At 40.5% G+C, this 27,347-nt stretch overlaps 2 protein-coding genes across 3 annotated transcripts in view; one reads left to right on the forward strand and one right to left on the reverse strand.

The window, feature by feature from the left end:
* Nucleotides 1-367: 367 nt before the first annotated feature.
* Nucleotides 368-16,641, reverse strand: ankrd28b (ankyrin repeat domain 28b). 2 transcript variants are annotated; one of them, XM_071468535.1, is made up of 28 exons: nucleotides 16,444-16,641; nucleotides 12,313-12,396; nucleotides 11,672-11,750; nucleotides 11,053-11,123; nucleotides 10,770-10,970; nucleotides 9,142-9,229; nucleotides 8,644-8,786; nucleotides 8,238-8,450; nucleotides 7,849-7,927; nucleotides 7,619-7,733; nucleotides 7,321-7,403; nucleotides 6,827-6,890; nucleotides 6,632-6,700; nucleotides 6,392-6,532; nucleotides 6,097-6,208; nucleotides 5,955-5,981; nucleotides 5,739-5,813; nucleotides 5,449-5,650; nucleotides 5,257-5,344; nucleotides 5,060-5,177; nucleotides 4,610-4,829; nucleotides 4,297-4,384; nucleotides 4,128-4,211; nucleotides 3,556-3,701; nucleotides 3,321-3,403; nucleotides 3,080-3,162; nucleotides 2,819-2,910; nucleotides 368-1,974 (listed from the first exon to the last, which is right to left on the reverse strand). In XM_071468535.1, the coding sequence occupies exons 1-28, from the start codon at nucleotides 16,468-16,470 to the stop codon at nucleotides 1,691-1,693; spliced, it is 3,159 nt and encodes a 1,052-aa protein (XP_071324636.1). In that variant the 5' UTR covers nucleotides 16,471-16,641; the 3' UTR covers nucleotides 368-1,690. The 2 variants fall into 2 exon arrangements, with proteins under 2 accessions (XP_071324636.1, XP_071324635.1); XM_071468534.1 differs by lacking the exon at nucleotides 16,444-16,641 and adding an exon at nucleotides 12,476-12,686.
* Nucleotides 16,642-16,985: 344 nt separating this feature from the next.
* The window catches only part of hdac9b (histone deacetylase 9b), a 39,868-nt gene continuing 29,506 nt past the window's right edge, over nucleotides 16,986-27,347 (forward strand). The window contains exon 1 of the mRNA XM_071468538.1: nucleotides 16,986-17,123. The gene's annotated coding sequence lies outside the window, so the exon portion shown is untranslated. The remainder of the gene's footprint in view (nucleotides 17,124-27,347) is intronic.

A 27,347-nucleotide genomic window follows, 5' to 3' on the forward strand; every position in this document is an offset into this window, starting at 1 on the left:
TGTATTAGTTATATTAGATATTAGAAAAAATTTTAAAACCACAACATAAAGTGCAATAAAACCATGAAATCATATTAATGCCTGGGAATGAGCTGTACACCATGTTGACTCTGTATTTGCCATTTTACAGGAGATATTTAGACTTGTCATAATAGGAAAAGCACAGGAGTTGCCAATAAAATTAACTGCAGTCCATGTAATAACAGAGTAACATGGACAACACCGGGACCCTGAAATTGAGGCAGCTAAATGGAATTCGGCCATTATTGTATCATTTACCTGTGATTTTCTTATTGTGACTCTCAAGCTGCTTCATGTGTGCCATGTATTTAACAGAATTAAAGGCAATACTCCATAAAGACTCATGTTCATTATTAAATAGCTCATTTCTTTATTACTCATAAAATATACAGCAATCTCAGTACTGAAAGAATTCATTGGAGCTTTGAATTCACAGTCATTATTTCTATATACATGCTAGTTTCATCCCTCTTCAAGAAAAAGCAAGGAAAAGAAAAAAAAATCTTTTCCATTCTAATGAATCTAGCAAATGTATTGTACACAATTCCAGTTAAAAGGATTTTTCAACAGACAAAAGGGAGATTTGAATCAATGGTGGGATTGATTGGTTTCTTTTTCTGAAGTTAAAGCAAGCAAAACCTGTCAACAAACAGTGACTAATATATGAGCAAAAAATATCATTCAAACAGAAGAAAATCAAACGCTGTCCTATCATTGGTTTACAGTGTTTCTCCTCACAAAGCTGAGCCTCAGCTACCTCAGTATTGGATCAGTGCTTCTTACAATTGTATCATTACTTACCTAGTGTGCATCACTGTACTTTCACAGCTGCCTCTAAAACCCATCTTTTCTCAGTAACTAATGAAGGCACAAAATAAACACATAAATAGGAACCGAAAGTACACAAATAATTTATTCTTGAAAGACTAAACCGCAATGGACAGGTCAATATACAAAGGTAAGGTTGATCAACTTCAAAATAACCTGGTGCACATATCAAATGTTTTTAAATTACTCAGGTCAGAAAATCTGATTTATTTTTCTAGAGGATAAGGAGTTTAAGACATGAACATGGGTATATTAAAATTTTGATCTCAAAAAATAAATGATTTTCCCCCTGTATAACTTACAGACTTGAAGGACAAGTGCAGTCTGACAAATGTAGTGTGAGGATATCAACCTTCTTTAACCCCTCACAAAAATTTCAAAAATGAAAACTGGCTCCTTCGGCCCCCCCCGCTGACTGATAAACCCAAAAACTTCTCATTCTCATCTCATTTACACAGTTAAAAGTGGGTTAAAATGCGTCCATGTCTTTTGGTCCCTGTCGGTTTAGCTCTCTGTGAAGTGCTACCATCCCTCTTCAGCATGTTATTGCCTTACAAAGGTCGCTGTCTGCCCAACAAGTAAAGTTTTTAGCACGCAAGAAGTCAGTGTTGGTAAAGCAGCGGTTACTGAGGTCCAGTATCAGCTGGAAGGACACCTGGTGCTGGATGAGGTCGGGATGAGTGTGGGCCAGCCTGCTGCACCTCCTCCCTCTCGTTTTCTGGTCGGGGGACTCTTAAGGCTCCTGTGGCGGCTTTTCTCTTCTTCTGCCCTCCCAAGCTGGCGGTGGGTGATTTTTAAGACACAGTGTGTGTGTTTATGCATTTATCACTTCTTCTGTCCCTCAGTACGTCTCGGAATCCGAGTCATTAAGCTCCTCGTCCTTGTAGAAGCCCTCGTGATGGCTGATGTTATTGAAGCTGCAGTAGGAGCTGTGCTCACCGCGCAACACGGGCAGGCTGTCGAAGGTGACGCTCTTGGAGGGGCTGGTGGTGTAGTGGTTAATGGCACTGAAAGGGAGGGTGGGTGCCGGGGCGCAGGGGGACACAGGCATCATGGTGGCCAGGATGAGGGCTAGGCAGTCTGCCACGTCTTTGTTGGGGGCACAAGCCAAGGCGGGTGTGTAACCTGAAACAATTACAGCGTTGCACATTTTATAAAAGCAATACACAGTTTCAGTTACTATTATTGGTCATCTCTGAGATTATACAGCTGTAATTACATGGTTAACTCGTGACTGGGAGTTTAAAGGTTGCAAGTAACAATTATTTGTCAATTAATCTGCCAATTATTTTCTCAATTTACTGATTAATCATTTGGCCCATAAAATGTCAGTAAAATAATGGAACATGACCCAAGTTGTCTTCTTCAAATCGCTTGTTTAGCACAACAGTAAAAGATATTGAGTTCACTAGCATGTAAGACCAAGAAAAGCTACAAAACCTCACTTTTGAAAACCTGAAATATTTGGTGTATTTGGTTTAAAAATCAGTAATAAAAAAATTGTTACCAATTAGTTCTTTTTCAGCTGCTTGACTGAACTTCCATTTAACACTATAGACGCCTTCATTAAACTAAAATTTCTGCTTTGATGTTAGTTTTAATGCAAGAGTATAAATAACAGCTATGTGCTACACAACATAGAGTATCAGTAGGACTTTGTCATTCACTTGATCAAAACTGTTGGAGCTCCATGAGCTTTTATGTACTTGGATATAATCCGGCACTGAAACAAATTCTGATCCAGTACGTCAGCTATCATGTGCCCTAAAGGAACATTATCCTCACCATAAGACAAAAGTTTTAGAGGGTTAACAAGTGAATTATTTTTAACTGGAAAAAATATAAGGGGTTCACAGCCATTCAAGTCTCCATGAGTTTCTGATTTTGTTGTCTCCACTACTGCATGTACTATAAGAGCTCAAAATATATCTGTAACTGTACTAAATTAAAAATGTTAGTCTGAATTTACCGTTTTCATCAACTGCAAGTACACTGGCTCCCTTTGCAAGCAGCTCTTGCACCACCACAGTCAGACCATTTCTTGCAGCCACATGTAGGGGCCTTGAAAGAAAGATACAACATGAATGTGCCACAGATAAGTTCATATTTTTCAGTTGGTTTCGTATCACAACATAAATAATTCTAATCCCCGCAGTTATCTGCAAAGATCACCACTCCATTCCATCACTCAAATGCAGAAAGACACTAATACAATGGAAGTGATACATACGTCTGTAAGGCGGCGTTAGTGGCATTTATGAGGTTTCTGTCTGTAATCTTCTCTAATATCAACAAGGCACTGGTTTCGTGTCCCTGTAGAAAAGAGATACAGTACAAAATAACCAAATACAGTAGCTTCTAAATGTGTAGTAAATACTCATTGTGTATTGTATTTGACATACATGAGGGAGCATACTGTATATTTGCTGGTGCAGGATGTAAGAAGAGTGCCATCATATGGTCATACACACCTTACTGCAAGCCAGATGAAGTGCAGTGTTCTTCACAGCATCCTGCAGAGTGAGATCTGCTTTTGCACTGCTCACCAGCAGTTCTAACAGTGAAGGTGAGAGGGTACAACACGCAGAAACAACAAATTAAAGTTAATTCAATGCAGCATTGTTCATTAATTCAATACTGCACTGATTATAGCGCCCCACAGTGATATTTTCCAGTCTGGTGGTTAAAGCAGAGAAGCATTCGTACCGACAGCGTTGGTCTGGCCATTCTCAGCAGCCATCATGAGTGGGGTCTTCCCTGCTGTGTCGACACTGTTGACCTGAGCGTTGTGGCTCAGCAGCAGCTGGAGACACTCCACATGGTCAGTGAATGCTGCTGCATGCAGGGGGGTCCTGCAAAAATAACATCAGCCAAAGGCTCATTTTAAATCTGCAATCCTATTTGCCTATATAAGATATGAATTTTTCATTTTTAATTTGAATTAATCCATCCTTAGGAAAGGTGCTCAGCATCTGGTGTGTTACTGCAATTTTTGTTGTACTTTGCATTTACATTTACATTTAGTCATTTAGCAGACGCTTTTTTCCAAAGCGACTTACAGAAAGGGGAACAATCAAGGTTAAGTGTGATAAGAAGTGTTAGCGCAGCAATAAGTGCTAGTGACGATTCTTTAAGTGTGGATTTGCTATGTAGTGCTAGGAGAGAAGGTGCTCTCTGAAGAGCCGGGTCTTCAGGAGTCTTTTAAAGGTAGAGAGGGACGCCCCTGCTCTGGTAGGAAGTGGTAGTGCGTTCCACCAACTCTATATGAGCATATATACCTGTTTTTACTGTCTTTGGTATTGACAATGGCAGGGCCCAGGGTGTCTATCAGCATCTCAGCTGCACCTTCGTTGTCATGGATCCTAAAGAGGAGAAAAGAGCCATTTATTTTATCAGTTGAAGGTTCTGTCCTCACATACACTGATCAAAACAGAGGACAGCACTTACACAGCACAATGGAGGGGGCTAAAAGAATTGCCTTCAGCCTTGTGAAAAACCTCCTGTTCCAGCAAAACCTCCACACATGTATCGTGACCTAGAGGAAAGAATACAGAAAGCATTAGCTGTACTAGCCTTCATCTTTGGGTGCTCACAGTTGGGGCTCTCTTAAACATTTTTCCTTATCAACATTTCAAAATCTAAACTTGGGTGCATTAGGAATTTGAAGAAACAATATAAAAGAACAAGCACAAAACATGAAAAATAAAATGTGCATATTTCTCAAATCTACAAGTGCTGAAGCAAAGCCTCATGTCTGTACCATTGTAGCAGGCCCAGTGTAGTGGGGTGTAGCCTTGGTTGTCTGTTAAGACAGGGAGTGTTTCCACTGATTGGGCAGCATGCAGCAGGCCTCCCAGTACCCCAGTGTGTCCACATGCTGCTGCCAGGTGGATCGGTGTGCGCCCTTTACAGTCTCGCACCAGGAAGTTAGCGCTGTGCTGAAGCAAGGCCTCCACACATTCCTCATGACCAGTCACTGCCTGCAGACAGAAAACAGATTTTACTGATGATCAATTAAACCCTGAATGATGATGTAATTGAATGATGAGAGCTGATAAGTGTTTTTGACTTTGACAAAGTCAAAGCACTTTGTGCTTATGGTTTCTTTGTAAGGCTGCTCCAACCAGATTCAAAACCTACATGTGATTCAGGTGACTGCTGCTTGCCACAAGGAGAAAAAGTGTATGTAAGAATAGTGACATGTCCTTACTCCTCTATGCAGGGCCGTCCTGCCCCACTTGTCTTTGGCTTCTACATTGGCTCCTTTATTTAACAGAGAATACACACAATCTGTGTGCCCACTCAGGACTGACAGCATCAGAGGGGTTCTAAAAGATAAGAAACAATGATGTCAGCAATTACTTTAGAGCATAAGTGGGGAAAAAAAGAGAAAAGCATTTTACTCACTGTCCATTCCCATCTTGAATATCTACTGCACTTTGAAGATCAGCATTTCCAATCAGCAAACGCAAACATTCTGAATGACCATTGGTAGCTGTAGGGAAAGAATGAAATCTCCATTAGCATTACTCTTACCATATATGGGTCTGACGAGTCAAATGTAGGCAAATTCATGAGCTACTATCTTCAGGTGCATACCTGCAGCGTGGATGGGGGTTCGCTTCAAAGTGAAGTCTTTGACAAGGATGGAGGCTCCTTGGTTGATTAGGACATCCACACACTCTACATGACCCTTAAAGGCAGCCAGGTCTAATGGTGTGCGCCCTTGGCTGTTTCTCACATCAAGATCCAGCAGAGACTGTACCAGAACCTCCATAGCATGGTGGTGACCATGGTATGCCTGAAAGATGAATTTACCATAAATAAGTTAACATAAATAAACTGAGAGTGAGGACAATGCCATTATATGGGTAATACACACTACTCACAGCAAGGTGCAAGGGGCTGACAGGAGCTCTGACATCAGAGTCATTGAGGATGTCTGTCCCTGAGGTTTCCATCAGCTGAACAAACAAGATGCATCAAACCTAGTTAGAACTTGCTTCAGATAAAATTACTTTTATCTATGTGAGTTGTGGCCTACTTAACACATGAAAAAAAAAATCCCGAGCATGCACAAGGAATGAAGCCCAAATTCCACTCACCACATCTAGAGGAGTTTCACTTGCAATCTGTAAAAGAGAGCGGGGGAAGCAGTGAAGCATTAAACATTATAACAATATAGCAATACATAAATATGGACACGCTGACTGTCATATGTTGTTTACTGTGGAGTGAAGTTCTCACCAGCTCCAGACAGAGGCGATGTCCATACGCCGAGGCGTAGTGCACAGCGTTGTAGCCCTGATTGTCCCGGATCCCTGGATTTGCATCATTTCGCAATAAGTATTCCAGGCACCTGCACAAACAACAAAGAGGCTGTAGTCAAGGAAACAAAATCTTCTTTGAACTGTTACTTAGCATAACCGATAATGCAAGTGAGCTTTCATCCATAAAACCGTCAAACATAACCCGCCTGCCACACAGCCACCAACTCCTTTAAAAAAAAAAAAAAAAACAGTATTGTCTAAGTGTTACTGACTTTCCATCTGTGTCAGAGGCAGCAGCGTAGTGGAGCGGACTGCAGCCTCGTTCGTCTAAGTCATTGACGCTGGCCCCAGAGCCCACCAGAGCAAACAGGCACTGGTAGTTACAGTTGGCAGCAGCGTAGTGCAGAGGGGTCCTGGAAAAGCAAACATGGCTCAGTTCACTGTTCAAATTTGACCGAGACACCGGCAGAGCACAAACTCTTGATCCAAATCGACCAGTAACTGCTACAAACCTGCCAAAGCTGTCCTTCCTATTAAAGTCTGCACCCGTGTTGAGGAGAAGATTGAGACATTCCAGGTTTCTGAGGGAGTTACAGAGATTTATTTGATGATTAACTGATAATTACAATGATATTGTTTTTGTTATAGGACGTGAACTCTATCTTCACACTTACAGTTAACATTAAAGATGCTATTCCTGTACTTACCCTCCAGCAGCTGCAGCATGTAAACAGGTCCTTCCGAAGTCATCAGGAGTATCAATGTCAAAGCCTGCATGGAGTAAAGGACAAGATCCTACATATACTGCTTACTGTATATGAGAATTTACAGTACAAATGTTTTACTGTGTTAAAACTTTGGATAACAAAATGAAAAATCTTGTCAAGACTTCTGACTTATTTATTTTTAAAGATATTTTTGGGCATTTTTTGCCTTTATTGACAGGACAGTAGAGAGTGACAGGAAAGAGGCAGAGAGAGAGGGGGAATGACACGGAGGAAAGAGTCGGGCCAGTCGGGAGTCGAACCGGCGCTCAGCTGCTAAGAGCATCCGCTCATGTGGTACGCGCCCTAACCACGCCGCCATTGGGCCACCCCAAGACTTCTGACTTATTAAACTGTAGTATCAGAACAATTAAAATACAATACTTGTATCATTTCGTACTGTGGACAGAACAACACAAATAGCCTCACACGCTCACCTGAGGACAGGAGCTTTCGGCAGCAGTCAGAGAATCCACTGAGAGCAGCCAAATGCAGTGGGAACATACCATGAACCCCTCGTCTACAAAAGACACAATCATGTGGATTTAGCCAGTATCACTGGTGCTAAGCTAAGGGTAGGAACTTTCTATTAACAGTACAGAATCATCTGTAATCATCTATAACACTTACATAACAGTCAATATATGTCAGCTTTGGAACGGTTTAAACATGCAGCTCTTTCACATTGTGTAAAGTTGGAACAGTTGCTGAAAAAGGGTAAACAGACAGACTTACTTAGCCGTGTCAGCTCTGTTGGTGATGAGGGTGTTGATGAGGAGCTCGTGTCCATATCGGGCAGCAATGTGTAGTGGTGTATTTCCGTTTTTATCTTCACAGTCAATTTCAGCACCTTCAGGAGAAAACAAAATAAATACTTAGCAAGCGTTACACTACGAAGCAGTTTTAGTTTTGCTGTTCAGTGTGGAAAATAATGTCAGTGAGGCTGAATTTTTTGAGGAGCTCACCATTCTCGATGATTGCTTGCGACCTAGAAAACCTCCCATGGATGGCTGTCATGTGGAGGGGAGTCTTACCATCTTTACTCTGGAATCAAACAACAGCATGGTGGTATCAGCACTGGTCATTACTATGGCTTTCATCTATAAATTATATTGACCAAACAACAGGTCCCAAAAAACAAGTTATCAAACTGCACTTCTAACCTCTGACAACTACAGAAAAAAGACACAGTTAAGTTTTAGTGCAATTACTTACTACTACTTTACAAAACTTGGATTCACATACAAGCAAAATATGATTGTTTAAACACTGCCTCTTAAGTAGAAATCAATTAAAAATAAAAATGTACTTCAGTATGACAACAGTGAGGGGAGACATTCTGGATCTTACTCACCTTGATGTTGACATCAGCCCCATTGCACACTAGCAGCTCCAGGCAGAGTGCCCCATGGCGTGATGCGGCGGTAAAATGGAGAGGTGCAAAGCCCTTCTCATTCACCTGGTTGACATTAGCTCCACATTCAATGAGCTCATTCACGACCACGTCCTGCCCGTTGTAGCAGGCCACGTGGAGGGGTGTGTTGCCATAAGCATTGGGCTCATTGATCTAGACAGGAACATAAATACAAAGTGATAATGACACAACTGTTACCATCAAGACAAATTGGTACCAATACAGGACTGTTACTTTTACAGCACACAATCTAGAAATCTGAGTCGTAAAATATCTCTCCCGATCAGATCATAAGATCTAACATTGTCTCCAGTTAAATGACAATAAGTTTGTGGGTGGAACTTACATCCACCCCCAAGTCCAGGAGGTATTTGACAACACTAATCATTCCACTCGAGGCTGCCGCATGTAGGGGGGTGTATGATTTCTTATCTTTGCAGGCCACCTCAGCCCCATGAGATGCCAGCAGCTTCACCACTTCTATGTGCCCTGAAGACAAAAAGAATGATTTTATTACATGAATAAGTAATATGAGATATAATCAAATATTATATATTGTCATATTTGGTTGCACTGGGTAACATTCTTCCAGCAGACAGTACAGACAACGTAACAATACCAGTCTCAAGGTTGAGTGTTAAATTTTTTTTCTAAATGCTGATGTCAATGGCAAGATTTCAGAGCGTATTACTTATAATGCTTTTACATATAGTTAAAAAATAATGAAAAAAGCGACACTGATTAAATCCTGGAGACTCTTAGTAAGCATATGATTAGATGGATCCCTAAGGTTACATAGAAAACTAACGGTGTGATGTAAAAATCCATGTGGTTGATTAATTACCCATGTAGGCTGCCCAGTGGATTGCACGGCGGTCCTTCTTGTCAAAGGCATTGATGTTTGCTCCTCTGGAGAGCAAAAGCCTCACCATCTAACAGCAGCAAAAAAACAGAGCAATCAGGAAAGATGTCAAGGAAGTTGCAATCTGAACACTATTACTTCCGCTACCTTTGAGTCAGTGTGGCACTCATACAACCATGATGTTTAATGCCTTAATACTAGGGCTAACGTGCTGATCCTCTGGTCCACACGACATATATGTGTACAGCTAACTTCAATTTAGTCTCATCCTATGAATTAGAGCCTCCACAAGGGGTTGAAAAACTTTTTGACCTTTAGCATACACTCAATACAGGTAAACTAACAGAATGAGAAGACATTAAGCATGAAACTGTAAGTTTCCACATGGTGCCCTTATTGCAGCATGTTACGACACTGAATATAGGCTGCAACCGCTTGTCCTCACCTCACCATAAGTTGTGTTTTATTTGAATATGGCTACATAACCAAAAGGTTCTTTATGCATTGATTTGCATTAACCCATTATTAAATGAGACAATTCCACCTTTAATCTAATTTACATGCGAGTATATGATCGCAATGAGTTATTTGCATGCAAGCACATGACTGGGTGAGCACTGTGGTGTCCTTGACTGTGTAACCACAGTTTATGACTGACAGCCTGCAGTGTCAGTCTGCAGCCATTCGGGGGGGGGGGGGGGGGGGGGGGGGAATTATCTGAAAAAATTTATTTTATCTGCTAAACAAGCTCAACAAGCTCAGACAGTTCATTCGGAAGCAGCTTTGTTGTTTCTTGAGCCGCAGCTTCTCCATTTTGACCTTGTGTTTGGATTTGTGCAATTGACTTCCAGATCAAAAGGGATTATTATCACCCTACCTAACCTTGATTTTACTATACATTATTACAGCCAAAGCTGAGCTGACTTATTTGTTTAAAATGGAATGTAAAACCTGTAAGACTAGGCCACCGTGGATGCTAAATTCTGCAGGTGCAGAGAGCTTAGTTTGCTGTTAAAATATTTTTCACTACATGTGATACTAAAAAACTCAATACAAAAAGAACTTGGAAGCTTTGCCAAAGATAAACAAAGAGAAACAATCATCACTAAAAGGAAAAGTTGACTAACGACTTCATGTTTGTCTAACTAATTGCTGTGGTTACGACAGTTAAATAGTGGCAGTTATATGGGGATGTTGATTGTTTCATCTCACACTTCTTTGTTCAATTGTTCTGTATGGTACATGGTACAATGCCCACTGTGAGGCAAGCACAAACACTTCCGTTTTAGTAACGCTAGGTAACGCACTCAACATCAAGCCTGGTGTGATGGATCAGCGATAAAAACTTTGTGTATGTGGTACATCCTCTCTTGAGGGAAGAATAATTCTGTATTTATCAATATGAAAAGTAATGAGGTGGTTAAAGTTTTAAAACACAATAAAGACAGGACAGACTGTACTGCCACACAGTCAGCACAAGGTTTGTTTCTTAAGGCAATTGATATTCAAATTTCTATCCATTAGGGTAAAACTAGATCAATACTAAAGGCATTAAAGCACTTCTTAGAGTACAGCCGACAGATGGATCAAACAGTACTTTAGGACTTTACCTCCAGATGACCGCTGAAGGCTGCATGGTGCAGCGCAGTCCGGCCTGCCCTATCTGAAACATTCACATTGCTAAGGAGTGGGACAAGGGCTTCAGCACAGCGGACAGCCTTGTTGGCTGCAGCAATGTGAAGCGGCGTCTGCCAGTTCTTGTCTCGGGCGTTTACGTCTGCAGAGTGTTTCAGCAAAACCTGGACAGCCTCCTGCAAGAAGTCGTCACATGTAGGTGTGTATTAGAGTTGTAAAACAAATGTGTCATAGAGAATAAGAGAAACATTCACATACCTCACTGCAGGAGGCCACAGCCCGGTGCAGAGGAGTGAGCCACTTGTTATCTTTGGCATTTACTCTGGCACCTACAAGTCAGAGGACACTGGCTGTCAGACTGTTTAAGGTCATACAGTTACATGAGATCTAGTGCAGCATTTCAACTAAATGAGTGAAGCATTTTCAACAGTAATAAAGTGCTGTTCTGCAATATCTCCACTTGCATAAGAAAAGAGCAGACTGTGAAGGGTGCCTGTAGAGCTATTTCACAATTATTATTGAATACAGATGCACCATCTGGCCACATAAGCACAAAAATATTCTACTGAGTGTCACATTTGAAATATGTCATTATGCTCTCAGACAGGGTAACACTGCTATCATTTACCACTTCCTCCACTACCCAGAAAAGAGAAACCAGTATGTCAGGACCTTGATGTACGGCAGGGAGTAGAAAAATGTGATGATGACTTTGTTCAAGGTGGTTCTCTAAGGGTTAAGTGGATGCAAATGTCATGAAGAACCATACTTCCTGAATTGATATGATGTGTTTGTTCATATCTATCTCCTTCAAACATATGGTTGTTTTTGACTTTAAAAGCCTGTTTACATAAACTCCTCCTTTTAACAAGCATACCAGAAAGAATCAGCAGCTCTATAATCTCTGCATCTCCGAGATAGGCAGCAGCATGCAGTGGAGTTCGCTTCTCATTGTCCTGCAAAAATGTCAACAGAAAAACAGTACAATGATTAAAAAAAGACACAAAACAGCTTGCATTTACACCTTAACCTTGTATTCTTTCTCTATATAAGAGGAAATATGGTCCTGATCTGTTGGGACATTGCAAAAAATCCACTTTAGCTTTACTCTTTGTAACATTACAATTCTAGAAAATGAGAAATAGCCATTAAATGTTGACAGCCACATGGTCAGCATTCATAGCAAAAAGGGGGTTAAACATAAATTCAGTTACCTGAAGCCCTCCAGTGAAACACAAGCAAGTACAAACCAGCCATATTTTGAAACAAACACCCCCACCAAAGCAGTAACTGTGAGGAATGCAATAAAGTAAGCCGAGCCAGATCATGCAATGGGAACTGTAAAAACCAACCAGGTGCTGTTTTGTACTCTGCAACTTGTAACTAAAAGCTGTGTGAGGCCTTTCAAGGACAATTATACACTGGAGATTTTAAATTGAGTGTTGTTGGGATGTTTTTAAACTATAACAATAATGAAAGGAAATGGGTGCAGATTTAGTGAGAGTCTGTCGGGATTACCTGTGCATTCACATCCTCTTTTTTGAATATGAGTGAGCGTACTTCGTCTGGGTCGACGTTGAAAATAGCTTTCAGCAAAGCAGGCTGTAAAAGAAAGAGACTGTGTCAGACTTGAAATGCCAACAGTTTACCTAAAATTTGAGAGAACAATAACCATTCAAACCTTGGAGACCTTAGACCTTAGAGAGACTTCTGGATCCTCGACATCAAGCACCACAATACACACACGATTCATTTGCTCTGAGATTACACTGTCATGTTAATGTTGCAACAAAGTCCCTAAATAGTCTTGTTTAAAACCATTTAAAAAGGCAAAAAATGAGGACTCCACAAATCAGAGCATGATGGAGGCAGACTGTCAGGATCGATACTGACAAATGCTGAGCAGCCACTTTCTAATTCTGTTCTGTGTTTACAGTCTCTTGGTAAGCCAGAAACCCATATGCACACCATGCCACAGAGAGAAATACCACAATCATTAAATGAATACAAGTCCAGGAATGTGCTCCATATGACTGATGTGGTGTCCATCTTCACTTTTTGTCCAAATAGATTTTAAACTTTAGCACGACTAGCCTCCTGTGACTGACGGCATCTTCAACGGAGACAAAGACAAAAAAAACGAAACGAGAAAAAAGAGATAACTATCCACGGCTGATCTCGTTCACTATTACAAGAGGTAAAAGTTAAACAAGGTTTCCAAAATAAAAGTGGAAAAAATGAGGAAGTTGTTGAAGTTCTTTGTGAATTCTGACTCCTAAGGATCATGGTATTCCTGCCCTGGCTTCTAGTTCAGCTGGCCCCTCCCTTCTTGGGGGAGTATACACAGGGAAAATACTGCTGTGTATTTTAGACAAATATACCATAATATTTTTCCTTATTTCTATTTTGCACAAACATTCATGTGTGCCTAATCTTAAAAAAAAAATCAGACTGCAAAGAATAACTTTGTTGTTAAGACATGCAACTAAAAACCATAAAGATTTAAGGCAATATTTACCCATGTGTGGGTAACTTAAGTGATTGATTGTGACATTGTTGCAGCATTTTGCCAATACTTCCTGTACGACAGGACTCTCTCACAACACACACAATGTCCCTAAAGAGTGAGTTGGAACTGAGAAACCAGTGCTAGTCTAGTTGCTTACAGCTAATCAACAGTTCTCACTGTAAGAATAATGACAACCTCAAGTGATAACTTCAATATTAAATTACAGCCGCCATTGCAAACATTTCTACTTTTGGCCAACAATTAGCTAAGAAAAAAGTCACACACTTGCGAGCATGGTTTTGCCACACCATAAACAAAACATCTGAGCCCCAAAGACAGTCAATTTAGTATTACTATTTAATCTTTCATTTAATCTCTGGACGGCCTGGTCCTTCACAAAATACCAAGCTGGCAGCAGATTAGATTGTCACCACTTATACTTGTTTCATTCTAAAAAGCGTAACATCAACTTTTTTCATGGTCACTATTGTGTCATTAACCAGTGTTACATCTCTAAAATACATCACATTTATTTGAAAACAATGTCCCTATCAACCGTCACTCAGTGTATAATTTAGTCTGCTAGCAGACCTTCATGTATCATGTTGGCCAGCTCAGAATTGCTGTGCTCCCCTATCTGATCCTCCATAACACCAGCAGAGAGTGTTTGATCAGGCAGCTTTCCACTGCTTGTGGGAGGAGGCTGGCATGGATGGGGAGAACAGCGAGGGCAGGGGATCCCTTCCAGAGGCTGCAACTGGTTACCCATGAAAGACCCAGATGGAACATTCCTGGCTTCCACAAAAACTTAACCCTTTCCTGACTTAAGTCAAGTTTTTAAAAAAACAAATTAAGCCATCATGGTGGGCTTACAGCTGCAACCAGTTAGAAGTTGTTTGCACTAGTAACATCTGTGAAATTTGGTGATACTTAAATGTTGTGCAAAATGTAAGATAAAGAAGCAAAAGGTTCCTGTTACAAAAAGGCCCATGAGTTAGCAGGGTTTTAAATCACTGGCTGCAATGTTCGGCTTGAATGAAATATGAAAACGTTATTATCTTGTATTGCCTTTATCTGCAATCAATAAACCTTTGATGGAAAAAGCTGAGGATGGAAATCTTTAACCCAGCTCTCTGGATCTCTGGTCATATCCATGGGTTGCATTTCTTTCTGCATACATTTAGAATGATGTAGCACACAGGGTACATTTGTTCATTAAGATCTCATCCCTCATTTAACCCACCAGGCTGCCCAGCTAGCTAATTAGCTAATGTGCAGCCATGTACCTCATAATACTGCAAAAGACATCTAGTTAATGCGCCACAGTTTGAGCCATATACTTTACAAACTATATCAAACAGAACTAGGTACTTAAAGTCAAGCATGGAGGCAAACACTTTCACCTTTAGCTGGCAGACCTAATTTGTACTTTAAGACTTCTATACTATAGTATATTACTATATATGGTGACATGGATAAGATTATTGCATTTAACATGTGATGCAACCATAAGGACAAGATATGCTTTGCCCTTGTACAAATTTGAGCCACATGATGCATTTCAGCAGTCGGATTGATTATCAGTAAGTATTTAGAATAAGCAAGACAAAGACTATCATTTCCAACCAGGGAGCAAGTAGCTTACAGACCCATTTTAAAAACATAGGACAAGTCTTTCATTCACTTATAATGCCCATGGATATCTGCAGGGTGCAACAGAGGTTACAGTTTCCAAGGATAAATTCAGGGTAACAAGCAGGCACTTGTGCTTCTTACACTGTTTCATTTTGACGTTTTCTGAATAACCCTTGCAGTGACAAGGAAGGACAAATCTGCATTTTGTTGTTTTCAGTTCTCCAGTACTGAACGATTGGTGTAGGAGATTTTCTATGCTTCTCTAGCTGCACGACTGTGCACCTCCTCTCCTCATACAAGCCAGCCTAGTTAATACCATCACCATGGAGACAGCTCTTTGGCAACTCCACTGGCTCACTGGAGCCCAGGCACACGATCATTGAAGCACACACACAATGAAAGACACATGCACGTACATAATATGTTACAAGAATAGCAGGCATGTGCAAAACACAGTCCTTAAATGATAACAGAAAGCTATTCTCGTTATCGTGAGTGGGTGGCAGGTGTTTAATATAGTTAGAGGACACATGTCTAATACTGTCACACTGCCAGTCACCTCAAACATTTATTGTAACCATTACGCAGCAGTTTGTCTGCATGTATCTATACAGTAGAAATTAATACATTTTGCTAAATAACTACTTCTAAAACAGATAATAGAAACGATTTAATTATTTGCAGTATGCACAAGGGGAAAAACACTAGATCACACAAAGGCTTGCGATCAATGACATAACTTATCTATTTTAAAAAATTATCATTCACGACATTAACAAACACTAAATGGAACAGGACACTAGTCTTATGACATAGTCCTCTTTCACTATACGGTGGTTGTATTTAATAAATTTAGTGAGGTGAATCGTAGCATAAATACTACTCTATTCTTTCCGTGTTTACATTTTATCACAGCTATCACAAAACCTTACCAGCTGGGTGAGACATATATGTCACAAACGTCCAGTTGTCACAATCAACAGATCACTTTGGTTGTTATGGTAATCATCTCAAACCTCACTTCATAGATTTAGTGTCTATTATTACATCGTTGAATCACTTGCAAGCGACAACCAAAGCCCAGCTTTATATTGTTTTGTCACAATATGCTAACTTGTCACTTTCCAGCTGAATAGCTGGTGGCATTTCGTGCAGGCTCTGGCTAATTGCTGGAGATAAACACAGGCTCATTAGCTGGTTACAACTCTATAACCCGCTTCACCATGTGTCTCAGTGTAAATGTGATGCCTCTTATTATCACCAAAAACATTACTCCATTTGTGATTCACCTGACAGTACTATGCTTAACTTTAACCTCATAAGTTACTATTTAGTATGTAGCTTCCCATGAAACGCTTTAGGAAACCCTTCCGTTTCGGAGAATAGCTGAAGAGACTCGAATTACATTCCGCTGGCGATGGTTGAAATAGGGGCAGCTAGCTAGCTTACGTTAGCCAGCCAACATTAGCTTAAACTTAGGTCTGCTTTTGACAACGAACACTTACCTGGTCTCGAATTTTGAGAACCACCATATTTCTGAGATTTTAATTGTTCTCATGCAGATTCATAAAGGGATATTTGTCTCCTTCCGAATAGCAGTGTTTGATCTCGGTAGCTCTCCCGCTGGTCCGCTGGAGGCCTAGCGTGACGCTAACTTAGCTCTCTTGCTAGCTCCCTAACCTATGGCATGAAAGCAGAGGAGTAGCGGAAACTCCATAACATTGCCGCCACCATACTTCCCCTCCCAAGAAGATGCAACTCCATAGGTCGAACGCACCGTACGTGCCAGTGAGAGAGTTAGTGATTGGTTGTTGCTAACAGCCTTCTAAGACAGACGGACTGTGTTGAATATTACACCGCTGCCTATGTGCATGTAAAAAATAAATGTATTTAATGAACAGTTTAATTCTGTTTATCCGGCGTGAAATAAATTAACATTATGGCACAATCTTATTGCGCTCTTAATGCAGGGAGCTGTGTGGCTCCGTTTGGTCGGCTATTTGTAAACAGGTATTTATTATTCTATTTACATACTGTGACTCATCTTGAAGTAAACCCGAGAGCGACACTAACAAGGCACACAGAAGAGGAACCGCGGGGGACACATGTTATCAACAATACTCTCTCAGGAAGAGGAGTTTCTCCGGACATACGACCGGTCACTGACTCACCCCTCTCCAAGAAGGTAGCAATGCTGACACAAAAAACTACAAAGCTACATAATTAATTGGTAACATGGAAACGGGTAATTTTGTGCAGATGGGACAAGCTACAGAGGAGTAGTCCTCTTAAAGACAAATTATGACACCCGTCACACTAGTCCAATATACTGAATTTAGTGGAAGAAAATACAATCTAAAACTTCAACGTATAAGGTAAACTTAATAAACAGAAGGCTGTTCATAGGCAGTAGCCTGTACAATCTGGCTGCATAAAGTATACACATATGCATTACTTGCCTCTATGAGTGTTTCCCTCTCGTATCCGAGTGCTTACAAATCCATTTTTTGACTGCAGTTTTAAATGCGCAAACCGATATAATCACCACCACCACCCAAGTTAAAAAGATGAGCTAATGGGGTAAATAATGAATTGCACAGTGCATAGTTTCCATATAAAATAATTGTCCTCTGCCACACAAGCTGACATCATCAGGGACACAGCCTAAACTATAATCCTGCTACACCTTTTAAACTCGCTTATGTGTGCTCATGTAGCCACCTAATGTGGACTTGAATCACAATTTTCGAGAAATGTGTCTTCTGAAAAACTTTTGCCAATGTCTTTTATCTTGGTAGGTAGTGTGGTTTAAAATGCTGTGGGTGTGTTTCAGGTCCTGTCACCTAACACCATAATGTGGTGAAATATGGCCCTCTAGTGACTTACCCTTCAACTACAAGTGGGCTGTTAAAGTAGTTGATGTGCATCAAACTGAGCAGATGATTAAATAAATGGGAAACACAAATACAATATGTAGACTCATGTGAACTTAGAGCCTAATTGTCTAATCTGTACTTAACGTCTTACATGGACAGATTTAACTGGCACAGTGTGAATTTGGTGGCGTAGTGAACTGTGCAACCTTTTGTTGCATAAGAGTTATAAAACTGGCAACCATTACAACCATCACATTAATTTAGAGGAAGAATATGCACACTGAGTGTTAGTGATGTCAGATCTAGACAAGATTATAAAGGTATTCCCTTTTACACAAAATTCTGATCAGAAGCTCATGCATTGTTGAAAATGAGGGTGTCTGCTCTTGAATATTTGAATCATTTAAGGAATGTTACATCCACAGCAGCTGATGATGTGGGACAGTAATTTCCTCTGTGCAGTGAAAACACCACAGACAGGACTGGTGGAGATGATGCTATGGAAGAATGCCAAAAGGCTTGGACACAAAACTGTCTGTTGATGGTGCACTCAGTGACTCAGTGGTCCTGTCACTGACACCACTTTGACTAAAAGTTAACAGAGTAGCAATTCAGGAATGGAAGAACTGCTGCTATATATTACCAGTGGAAGATAATTTATTTGTAGATTACTGTACAGTCATATCATATTGTGACTAATTATTTGACTATTCAGCTTTTACAGTTCTATATAGATATAAATCCAGAAAGTTTTAATGTAGCATAATGATAATATGTTACCGTGAATTATAGAGCATGAAAAGCACTAAAGACATCTGCTGCAGAACAGTAGATGTCAAACAATTAATTACTGCATTTGGCATTGATTATAAATCTTTACGCCACCACTCTACATAAACATGTAGCTTTCTATCTCAAGCTTCCATGCAGGGTGCGGAGGTGATCTCTTGCTGTGATTAAATTCACCAAATGGAACCAGTTCTATTACAAAATTAGAAATAAAAAAGGCAGTAAAGCAAAGTACAGTTACTCTAGAGAGAGGGAGGTAGCAGGGGTCTTTGTGAAAGAATGTGCGTTAACTTTCCAGGGTAGTCTCACATTTCAAGGCACTGGAAACAAAGAAAGGGGAGAGGGAAGTGGTTGTGGCAGCCATTCTGGTGATGTTGGGTGTAGGTTGGTCGCCTTTGCTGGGGGTAATCCTTCTGGATCTGTCCCTAAGCCCCCCGAGGACCACAGTAACCCCTGCAGGAATACTTTCTCACTGGGGAGGGCTGTGGTGGAGAGGGGTTCCCACAAATTAAATTAAGAGGAGAAGCTATGGACAAAGGAGCAAATGCATAAATGAGGAAAACAGATGCTTATGCACATACCTCGCCAATCTCCGCCCCTCTTTAAAACTGCACCCTGACCCTGTGTTTACACCCCTCATGTTTACAGGACCTTTTGCATGAGTGTGTGTGTGAGAGAGAGAAAGTGACGGAGGGAGAGAAAAGAAGTTATGTACTATCCTGAACTTATTTCTGCTGAAGCACTTTTTGGTTTCTTTAGTCAAATACAATGACAACATTTTAAACTCTTTGCAAGGGAAAAAAAATCCAAAGCACCAATTTCTAGCTCCACCCAACTTCCACCAAAACAGAATAATGTAGTAACATTAATAGAAATAATAAAAAAGAAATTACCAGACAGAACCATATATGTGCTTATGCTTTGCATGAAAAAGTCATATGCTTGAAGGACAGGATTGAAAGTAATATTATCCTGGTCAGAAAATGCACCTCATAACTTGAGAATATTTTGCCCACCCTCGCCTTGCATCTGTCACAGAGAAGTGAGATTGATGAATACACTTTATTCAACTTTTATTGAACATTTGTGGAATTTTTGGGACGGACGTTTTACTGCACCAATTGATGAAGTTGTTGCTCAAGCATACCCTACCACAGCAAATCCAAAATTGCCGTACATTATCTTGACAATACGATCTGTATATATCTGTGAAGATTGCAAAGCTTGTGACATTCTTAGCTGTTGCTGAGTATTGACATGGTCTTTAGTGTCTAGGTGCCAGCTGTGGCGTCCTGCACATGCAATGAGACAGCCACAGTGACATGCATGCAGGATCATGCCTCAGATGCACTGATATTTGGCTGTGCCCCTGTCTGTCAGGCCGTCAGGATGAGGGATAGCAAACAGCTGGACAGTCTGGGTCCTGGAATATAAGTGGTGTCACCCACTGGGTCAGTCCCAGCTGCTGTAGGACAGTGGCAAGATGAGAAGAGAGGGAATTTAATTTCACTGTTTCCCACCACTGCAGTTTTAATCCAAACATCCAAGCCGATTGTGGCACGTGATGAGCAGTGACGTGGGAAACAGGTGAACAGAGATGAGAGAGGTGCTTTGTTCCTCTTGCAAATGGAAGACATTTGTCCACTGGGCCAAACAATAAACTAAGGAGAGCTACTGAAGAATGCTTTGAAGTGACAAATAAAAATGTGAGACCATGGGCAGCTGTAGATTTATGACGATGACAAATCTGCATATAATCTCCGCTAATCACACAGTCGGGCAGGCCCTGCTCCTGGTTGGGATGAAAGTTTTTTCTTTTGCTTTTATACTAAAATTCCCACCGGTGGGATCTTTTATAACCAGAAGAGTGAGGAGGTGCCCAGGTGGTAGTTTCACAGCTTATCTTTAAAATTGTTATTGAGAGTGTAATGCATCACAAACCTGGTGTGAACATGTATGAAATCACTGGACATCTAAGATGAAATTTATTGAGCAATTTGCAGGTCATATAGATTATTGTTGTTGGAATGCAGAAACCGATGTGACAAAGCCAAGCACTTTGTCCCATGGCTGAGAGTAGTATGACCAGTAGATGGCACTGTTTCCATTTTGATGATGTTTTTGTGGCCCTGTGGACGCTACAGGTGCTATTTTTAGGGTGTGCATCACTGCAAAGTGTAGTCTGTGGACGCAGCTGTCATAGCATTCACATTTAGAAATTTTGCATTATGCAATAACAAGGAAATAATAGCCTCTTTACAAGCGCTGAGCCACATGAGTGTCTCATACAACTATTATCCCAATTCCTGGTGCATTAACCTAGGATTATTATTATTATTATTATTATTATTATTATTATTATCAAATTGGGAAGAGCTCAACAGTAGAACGGTTTAAATTGATCAAAATTAAATACTGTAAGAATATAGGAAAAGGCACAAAATATGTACATGCAAGCCTGTCTGCTCTCTGAGCTTTATGCAGTGGTACATCGCAGCAGTGGAAATGATCCCCTAATTAGTCTGCTTCACTTCTTTTTAGCAAAGGGTGACGATTGATGAACTTCCTGCGTGCACCTGCTGAGGACAGACAGTGGTCGGAGCTGACCTCGTCTCTCCATCACAGGGATTGTTAGAGACAGTGGAGCAGACAGGCTGATTTTATATCACCGGCCCCCAACCCCACCCCCACCCCCACCACCTTTTACCCAGGCGAGATTATTTATAGCCCAGTCGTCACACAGCCTCAGACACTGACCGCAATCCGCACATCTTCCAGTCCAAACACAGCAGCACACCTGTCCCCCAAGGTAGACGCTTCCACCGTATGTATGTTAGTAGAGCGAATTCGACATGATATACATAACAAAACATATTATAAAATGAAAGTTGTTGCAAAATAGCGAAGGGCAAAGGGTTAATTAATATTATAGTTGTAATTATTTAAGAGCAATTACATTGTTCCACCAGGCTATCTCCATGTTAGCAGGAAAGCAAAAGGTCAGCGGATTAATATTTGAAGTGACGTTGGCTCTGCGGTCACAGGTGGTCGTTTTGTAATCAATTTCTGTTGTGAGTCCGCCAATAAAAATGGCCCGAAAACTCATTCTCCCAATTTCCACACACAATCACACAACTGAGAAGGGTTTTTTTTTTTTTTTTTAATACAAAGTACTGACTTTCCTTGCCATCAGTGCTTTCGCAGACTGTTATTAGGTCCAACGTGTAAGGTATTGTAGTCAGACTGCCATCTATAAATAGATTTGCTTACGAATGTATGATCGCACCCAACGTGGTTGAAGTGTGAAAGTCCTTATTCAAAAAGCCGTCAATTAATCAGATGCATCACCCCTTGTCACAGACTACGCATGACTTGATTTGATCAATATTTAAAAATAGCTATTAAATAAGACACTGAATGGGATCTGTTGTGATCATGAGCAGTGTGATGTACAGTAAGTGGTGGAAGTAGTATTCAAATCATATACCTAAGCATATACCACATATACTGCAAATCCTCCTTTACAAGTAAAAACCCTGCATTAAAATTTTTAGTTAAATAAAAGTACAGAAGTATTAATGTTCTTAAAATATCAAAAGTAAATGTACTCATAATGCAGAATGTCTCCTTTCAGTGTTACATCAGTATAATATTAGATCAATAATATGGTGCATCAACATGTGAGCAGTACTTTAAAAAAATTGCAGAAAATGAAATTGCTTTATTGCAATGTTTAAGTTTAACTGCTTTTGTACTTATACACTGTTTAATCCATAGCAATGCACTGTATTTTATATATATTTTTTTAATGTAAAATGAAATAGAAGTAGAGTCAGAAGCAAGGAGCTTGTTTTTTTTACACTAAATGTAAGTTGACTGACAGTGCAGCTGTTTTAATGAGAGTTGTATTATTTTGGTTCTCGGTTGTTTTGCTGAACACCCTGTCACTCCAACAAAAACTTTTAGCAGATGTGTTACATTTGAAATGGCTCTTGTATGATGACTTTGGTGACCAGTGCTCTTGCTGCATTTCAAACACGGGAACCACAGACCCTCCAGTGTACACATGACTTTTTCACTTAGACAGTGACACAAGAAAAACACTGCTCATACTTGACACGAAAGCTTTTCACAGCCACTCCAAATGACCCATCAGTCGTCTTTCCATTTCAGAATATTTATGATATTTTTACATTAGACTTGTTCTTGGCAGGTTAGTGCTCACAGATGTCTGCACTGCTCAGATGGCTTGAGGGGGCAGGTACCATCTGAGCTGTGTCAGGGAGAGAAAGTACCTTACACTTAGCCTAACACATAATTTCATAGTACCAATGAATGTGTTAATGAGACAAAATGTTTTCGATATTTCCGAAATTTTGGCAGGCATCTGTGAATTATTCACTGGACTCGATAAGTTAACATGTTCGGACATACAATTGGCAAGAAGTGTTCACAGTAGCAGCATGTCGCAACCCTGCTGTGTAATACATGTTCACCATGGTGACTTGATATCGTCCTAAAGTTGGTTTATGGCAGATTTGTATTCGTGAAAATATTCTGTAGACACCACACAATAATCAGTCAACTACCAGCATAGCTGACATAAGAAGTGAGAGTGAGCTTGTTTATCAAAGTGGAGAGAATACAATGCCTTTTTTTTTCACAACTGAAGTGATGAAAGTGATGAATTACGCTTTGTCACTGTGGATTTATTTCCTGCGTTTGTGTGCCATCCTTGACTGACCGTGATGGTGTGAAGGCTGCCTTCATGTCACTCAGCAGAAATTGCAGTTCCAGTAGAGAAAAAGGATGCTGTGGGGTTTTGTGCTACGTGATGGAAAGTACGAAATGACAAAATGCATGGGCCAATCTTCCGCCTGAGTTGGGCTATTGTAGGAAAAACAAAAGTGTAAGCCTGTGTATACGTGTGTGTGGGGGTGTCTGTGTAGAGTTGTGTCATTGTAACAGTACATTGAAACCTATAGTACAGGGTTGGAAGACAGTTGTTAAAATAGTTAGTTTTCAGAGTTTTCAGTACATAACAGTATTAGAATATTAGTTGTAAATGAAGTAAGGTGATAAATATGATTAAAAACCTCGATAGCTGATATAACAGCCGCCAAAAATAGCTGAGTTCAGTTTTAGTTGACATTTATGACAGAATATTTCATGATACATTAGTAGTGCATAATGAATCTGACATTGACAGGTTGTTTTAACACATCAGGCTTCTATATTTATTTGTTTATACCACATGAATCACACATAAAAGCACAGCAGAGATACAGACTTTTGTATTTATGAGCTTGGTGTGACCAGGTTATGGCTCTTATAAGTGTTATGAGCAGAGGACTTTCATTTATTAAACCATGCAATAATTATTATAAAGAGGTTGGGTATGTTTTACCAACCAGACCTTTACACCTGACAGTAAATACATGTATGATGTCTTGACTTTTTTACTACAGATTGTCTGATGTTGTTTTATAATGTAATGAGTTATGCAGTAAGACAATATGTGGCATTAATAGTCCCCAAACTCAGAATAGGTTACATTTGATGAAATACTGTGTATAAGCAAAGCAATTGTAGGTAAAGATGTGATGCCCAAAACACCAAACTCATAATAAATTACAACTTGTGACATTTTCTGATACAGTTAGGATATGGAGCATAATTGTAATGTTCTCATATTGGATGCATAAAAGCTATATTAAAATCAACCATGAGCATGGAGCATTACAAACTAAAAACTAAGAGTAACTTACTCACTCAGTAATATGTCTTTGTGATGGTGTGATAGGTAAAAATCTGTATGTTATTTCTTGCAATGCTCTCACAATCCACATATTTCTAGGGAGGGGGTAACTTGTGTGATCCTTTCTGATCCAAAAGACTTAAAACAGCTTTGGCAATTAGTACCCAGCCTCCACTGCCAGTCAGCATAATGTGTTCCTTAGCTGCATTTCACACTTGGAAATAAGCTCTCATTTTATCCATCATTTCACTTGTAAAATGACAGATGAATAATAATTATATAATTTCACAAGTGGTTGCGATTACAAAAACACTTAGAAAATTCTTATGAACGCACACTGAGAAGTGGGATTTGATTCTTATACATACGTCTCATGAAATGTTTCTCAACTTCATGTTGGCTATGCTTGTTGACACCCTTAAACTTCTTTTTGTGTGGTCTATGATCTATTATTGGCTCTGGCTGTAAGTGTTTTCTGTTCCGTAGAAAGATGAATCCTCAACATGGCATTAGGTTACCAGGCAACAGTGTACACTCCACTGTTTGGTTATAATTTTCTTTGTATAGTTATGATGTTTAATAGTAAGTGACTACATGGCAGTCGGCCAAAATTAACCACTGTTGTAGCAGAACCCGTAGAGCCTGATGTATGTCAGGCGGCGTAGAGACTAGCAGGCTATATTTGGCTGCTATGTTCCCTTCAAAGAGACGAGTTCTAGGTCTGGACTTGACATTTCTCTTAGACTGGAAAAAATGGGTTTGGGTCAGTGAGTTTTTGTGGGAGGAGGGGTGCTGTTGATGCTCAGAGAAAGGTGCTGGTCTCTGTTCTGCAGTGGCTCATTGTTATGTTCTCTTCATCTTTGCAGTACAGGAAGCTTAAATGACAGGATAAAACTAGCAATTATATGTGATGAAATACAACACAGACTTTGCTACACAAAGGGCTGTCAGGACTTTCTTCCAATAGATAATCAACACTGTAATTAGCACAAGTTGACCATAAAAACTTTGTACATGCATCTGAATCACAAGCATCACATAACACCAATAAAACTTTTATTATAGTTTGAAAATTAAAATACATTGTCAGCAACTGACAAGGTGACATGGTGGAAATACCAGGTTTTGACAAATGATAGCAGCTTGATGTCTGTCTATGGGGGACATCCCTGGAGAGGCCTCATTGATCTGGCTGTACGTGTTTTGAGGTTAAATAGAAGCAAGTGGAGGGCGGTCCTGGGCTTTATCCCTATGTGTTGTCATGAAAAAGAAATGGAAAGTCATGTTCACACCTTTATTTATTTTGCTGTTCCTGGCCGCTCCTGCTCCAAAAGTGTGGCTGTAAAGCAGACACTGTGCAGACAATCTGAATGAAGCCCAGGTGCCATAAAACCGTGCTGACTTAAATAAGTTTTTCCTCACTCACACTCGTAGTGTTTGCTGTTTCTGTTCTTTTTTGTTATTAAAGTCATTGCATACACAGAAAACATTTTAATCAACCCTTAAACCAAACTGATGATGTATCACATATAGTCCTTATAAAAGATCATTTTCAAGCCCAACTCAAAACATCTCCTGCAGGTTGTAAAAGTCAGAGGTGTTCTCACAGCGCAGAGCTGTGTGTGTGTGTGTGTGTGTGTGTGTGTGTGTGTGTGTGTGTGTGTGTGTTTTTGTGAGAGAGAGGAATTATTTCTCTCTATATAGATAGTAGGAGGAGGGCAATGGCCCAGAGGGGGAATCTGGCTCCTGTTGCAGCTGAGACACAGAGCCCGGTAGGTTTAGCCTGGTGTTCTCAGTGTTGTTCATCCAGCCCCACTGTAGACCCTGGGCTCTCTGATGGAGGTGGGGGGGGGGGGGGGGGGGGGGGGGGGGGGGGGGGGGGGGCACACTTCCATTTGTTTTCACTTCCTGTCCAAATGGAGTTAGAGAGATGAATCATTCATGTCTTTGAGAGGCCTCTTGTGTGGATGAAAAATGGGGAGAGTTAAGGCTCCTGCCTCGAGTATTTAAGATAGATTAATATGCTATGCTTTTTGTCAGAGTACTTTTTTTTTACTTCAGGTTCTTGCTAAAGCAACACATTTATGACCTCAATTTATGTTTTTCTTCCCTTCATTTCAACTTTTTAAAAGGCTTGCTATTTTTAACAGAAGTTTGTGTGTGTTGTTGTCTTGCCTATCTACTTATACCCATCTGCTTATCTGTCTGTCAGTACGCCCACTTACAGGCGCCATAGAGGGTGCCCCTGCCCTAACTCGATCCTGGTCTGTCAAATCTGCATGGTGAAATCAGTGAAGGTGATTAATGAGCCGTGCTTCAGAGTTCTTGGCATGCCCAGCCTGAAGGGCAGATTGTCGATGGTAGAAACAGACAAACCTTAGACTTCACAGACCAATTAGTTGTCGCTCCATGCCATCCCATCATCCACTGGGGCCCAGAGCGCGCTGCCATGCATCATGCTAAACATCTCTTTGTTGTTACCTTTCATCTGGGGGTACCTGCCAGTTCTCTCAGTCCATTCTGTGAGTTATGGGACTGCAGGAGGTCGTGGCCGCAACCCCTCCCCACTTGGCGTGAAATGTGCAGAACAAACGGATCCAGGAATTACACAGAGATTGGACACACTGGCTGCATATCTAAGAGCAGAGCCCTCGTAAAGGTCTCTGTGGCCAGATAGGTGTGAAAAGGTTACCAGTCCATCTGTTTCCAAAACAGAAGATTTTTCCCCCTTTGAGGTGACACCCTCAGAGCGTACTCTAAGTTCTCCTTTTTAGCTTTGAGTGGCTTTATCTCAAAGCTAGTGACAACATTTAAGGTTTCCACAAGGGGAGGCTTGAAAGCTACTTGTGATCTCTTTAGAATAGAAAAATGGCACCTGGAAAGGAGGTTTTGCTCATGGCATTTATATGTATTTAAAAGCACAGAATAATATCAGTGAATGGCATGTTATGTCAGAGAGCTGGGTTTTGTTTTGCTCTTTGAGTCA

This window comes from Trachinotus anak, unplaced genomic scaffold (assembly GCF_046630095.1).
Source record: "Trachinotus anak isolate AG129_WGS33_773 ecotype Australia unplaced genomic scaffold, CSIRO_AGI_Tana_v1 ptg000032l, whole genome shotgun sequence".
Classification (NCBI taxonomy): Eukaryota; Metazoa; Chordata; class Actinopteri; order Carangiformes; family Carangidae; genus Trachinotus; species Trachinotus anak.

Coding starts and splice junctions, on each gene's coding strand:
- ankrd28b (XM_071468534.1), bottom strand. CDS start 12,547: ATGAATCGTGTGTGTATTGTGGTGCTTGATGTCGAGGATCCAGAAGTC. Junction 10,971..11,052: donor CTGTGGCCTCCTGCAGTGAG/GTATGTGAATGT, acceptor GACTTCTTGCAG/GAGGCTGTCCAGGTTTTGCT. Junction 7,928..8,237: donor GGGCTGATGTCAACATCAAG/GTGAGTAAGATC, acceptor GTTTGATTCCAG/AGTAAAGATGGTAAGACTCC.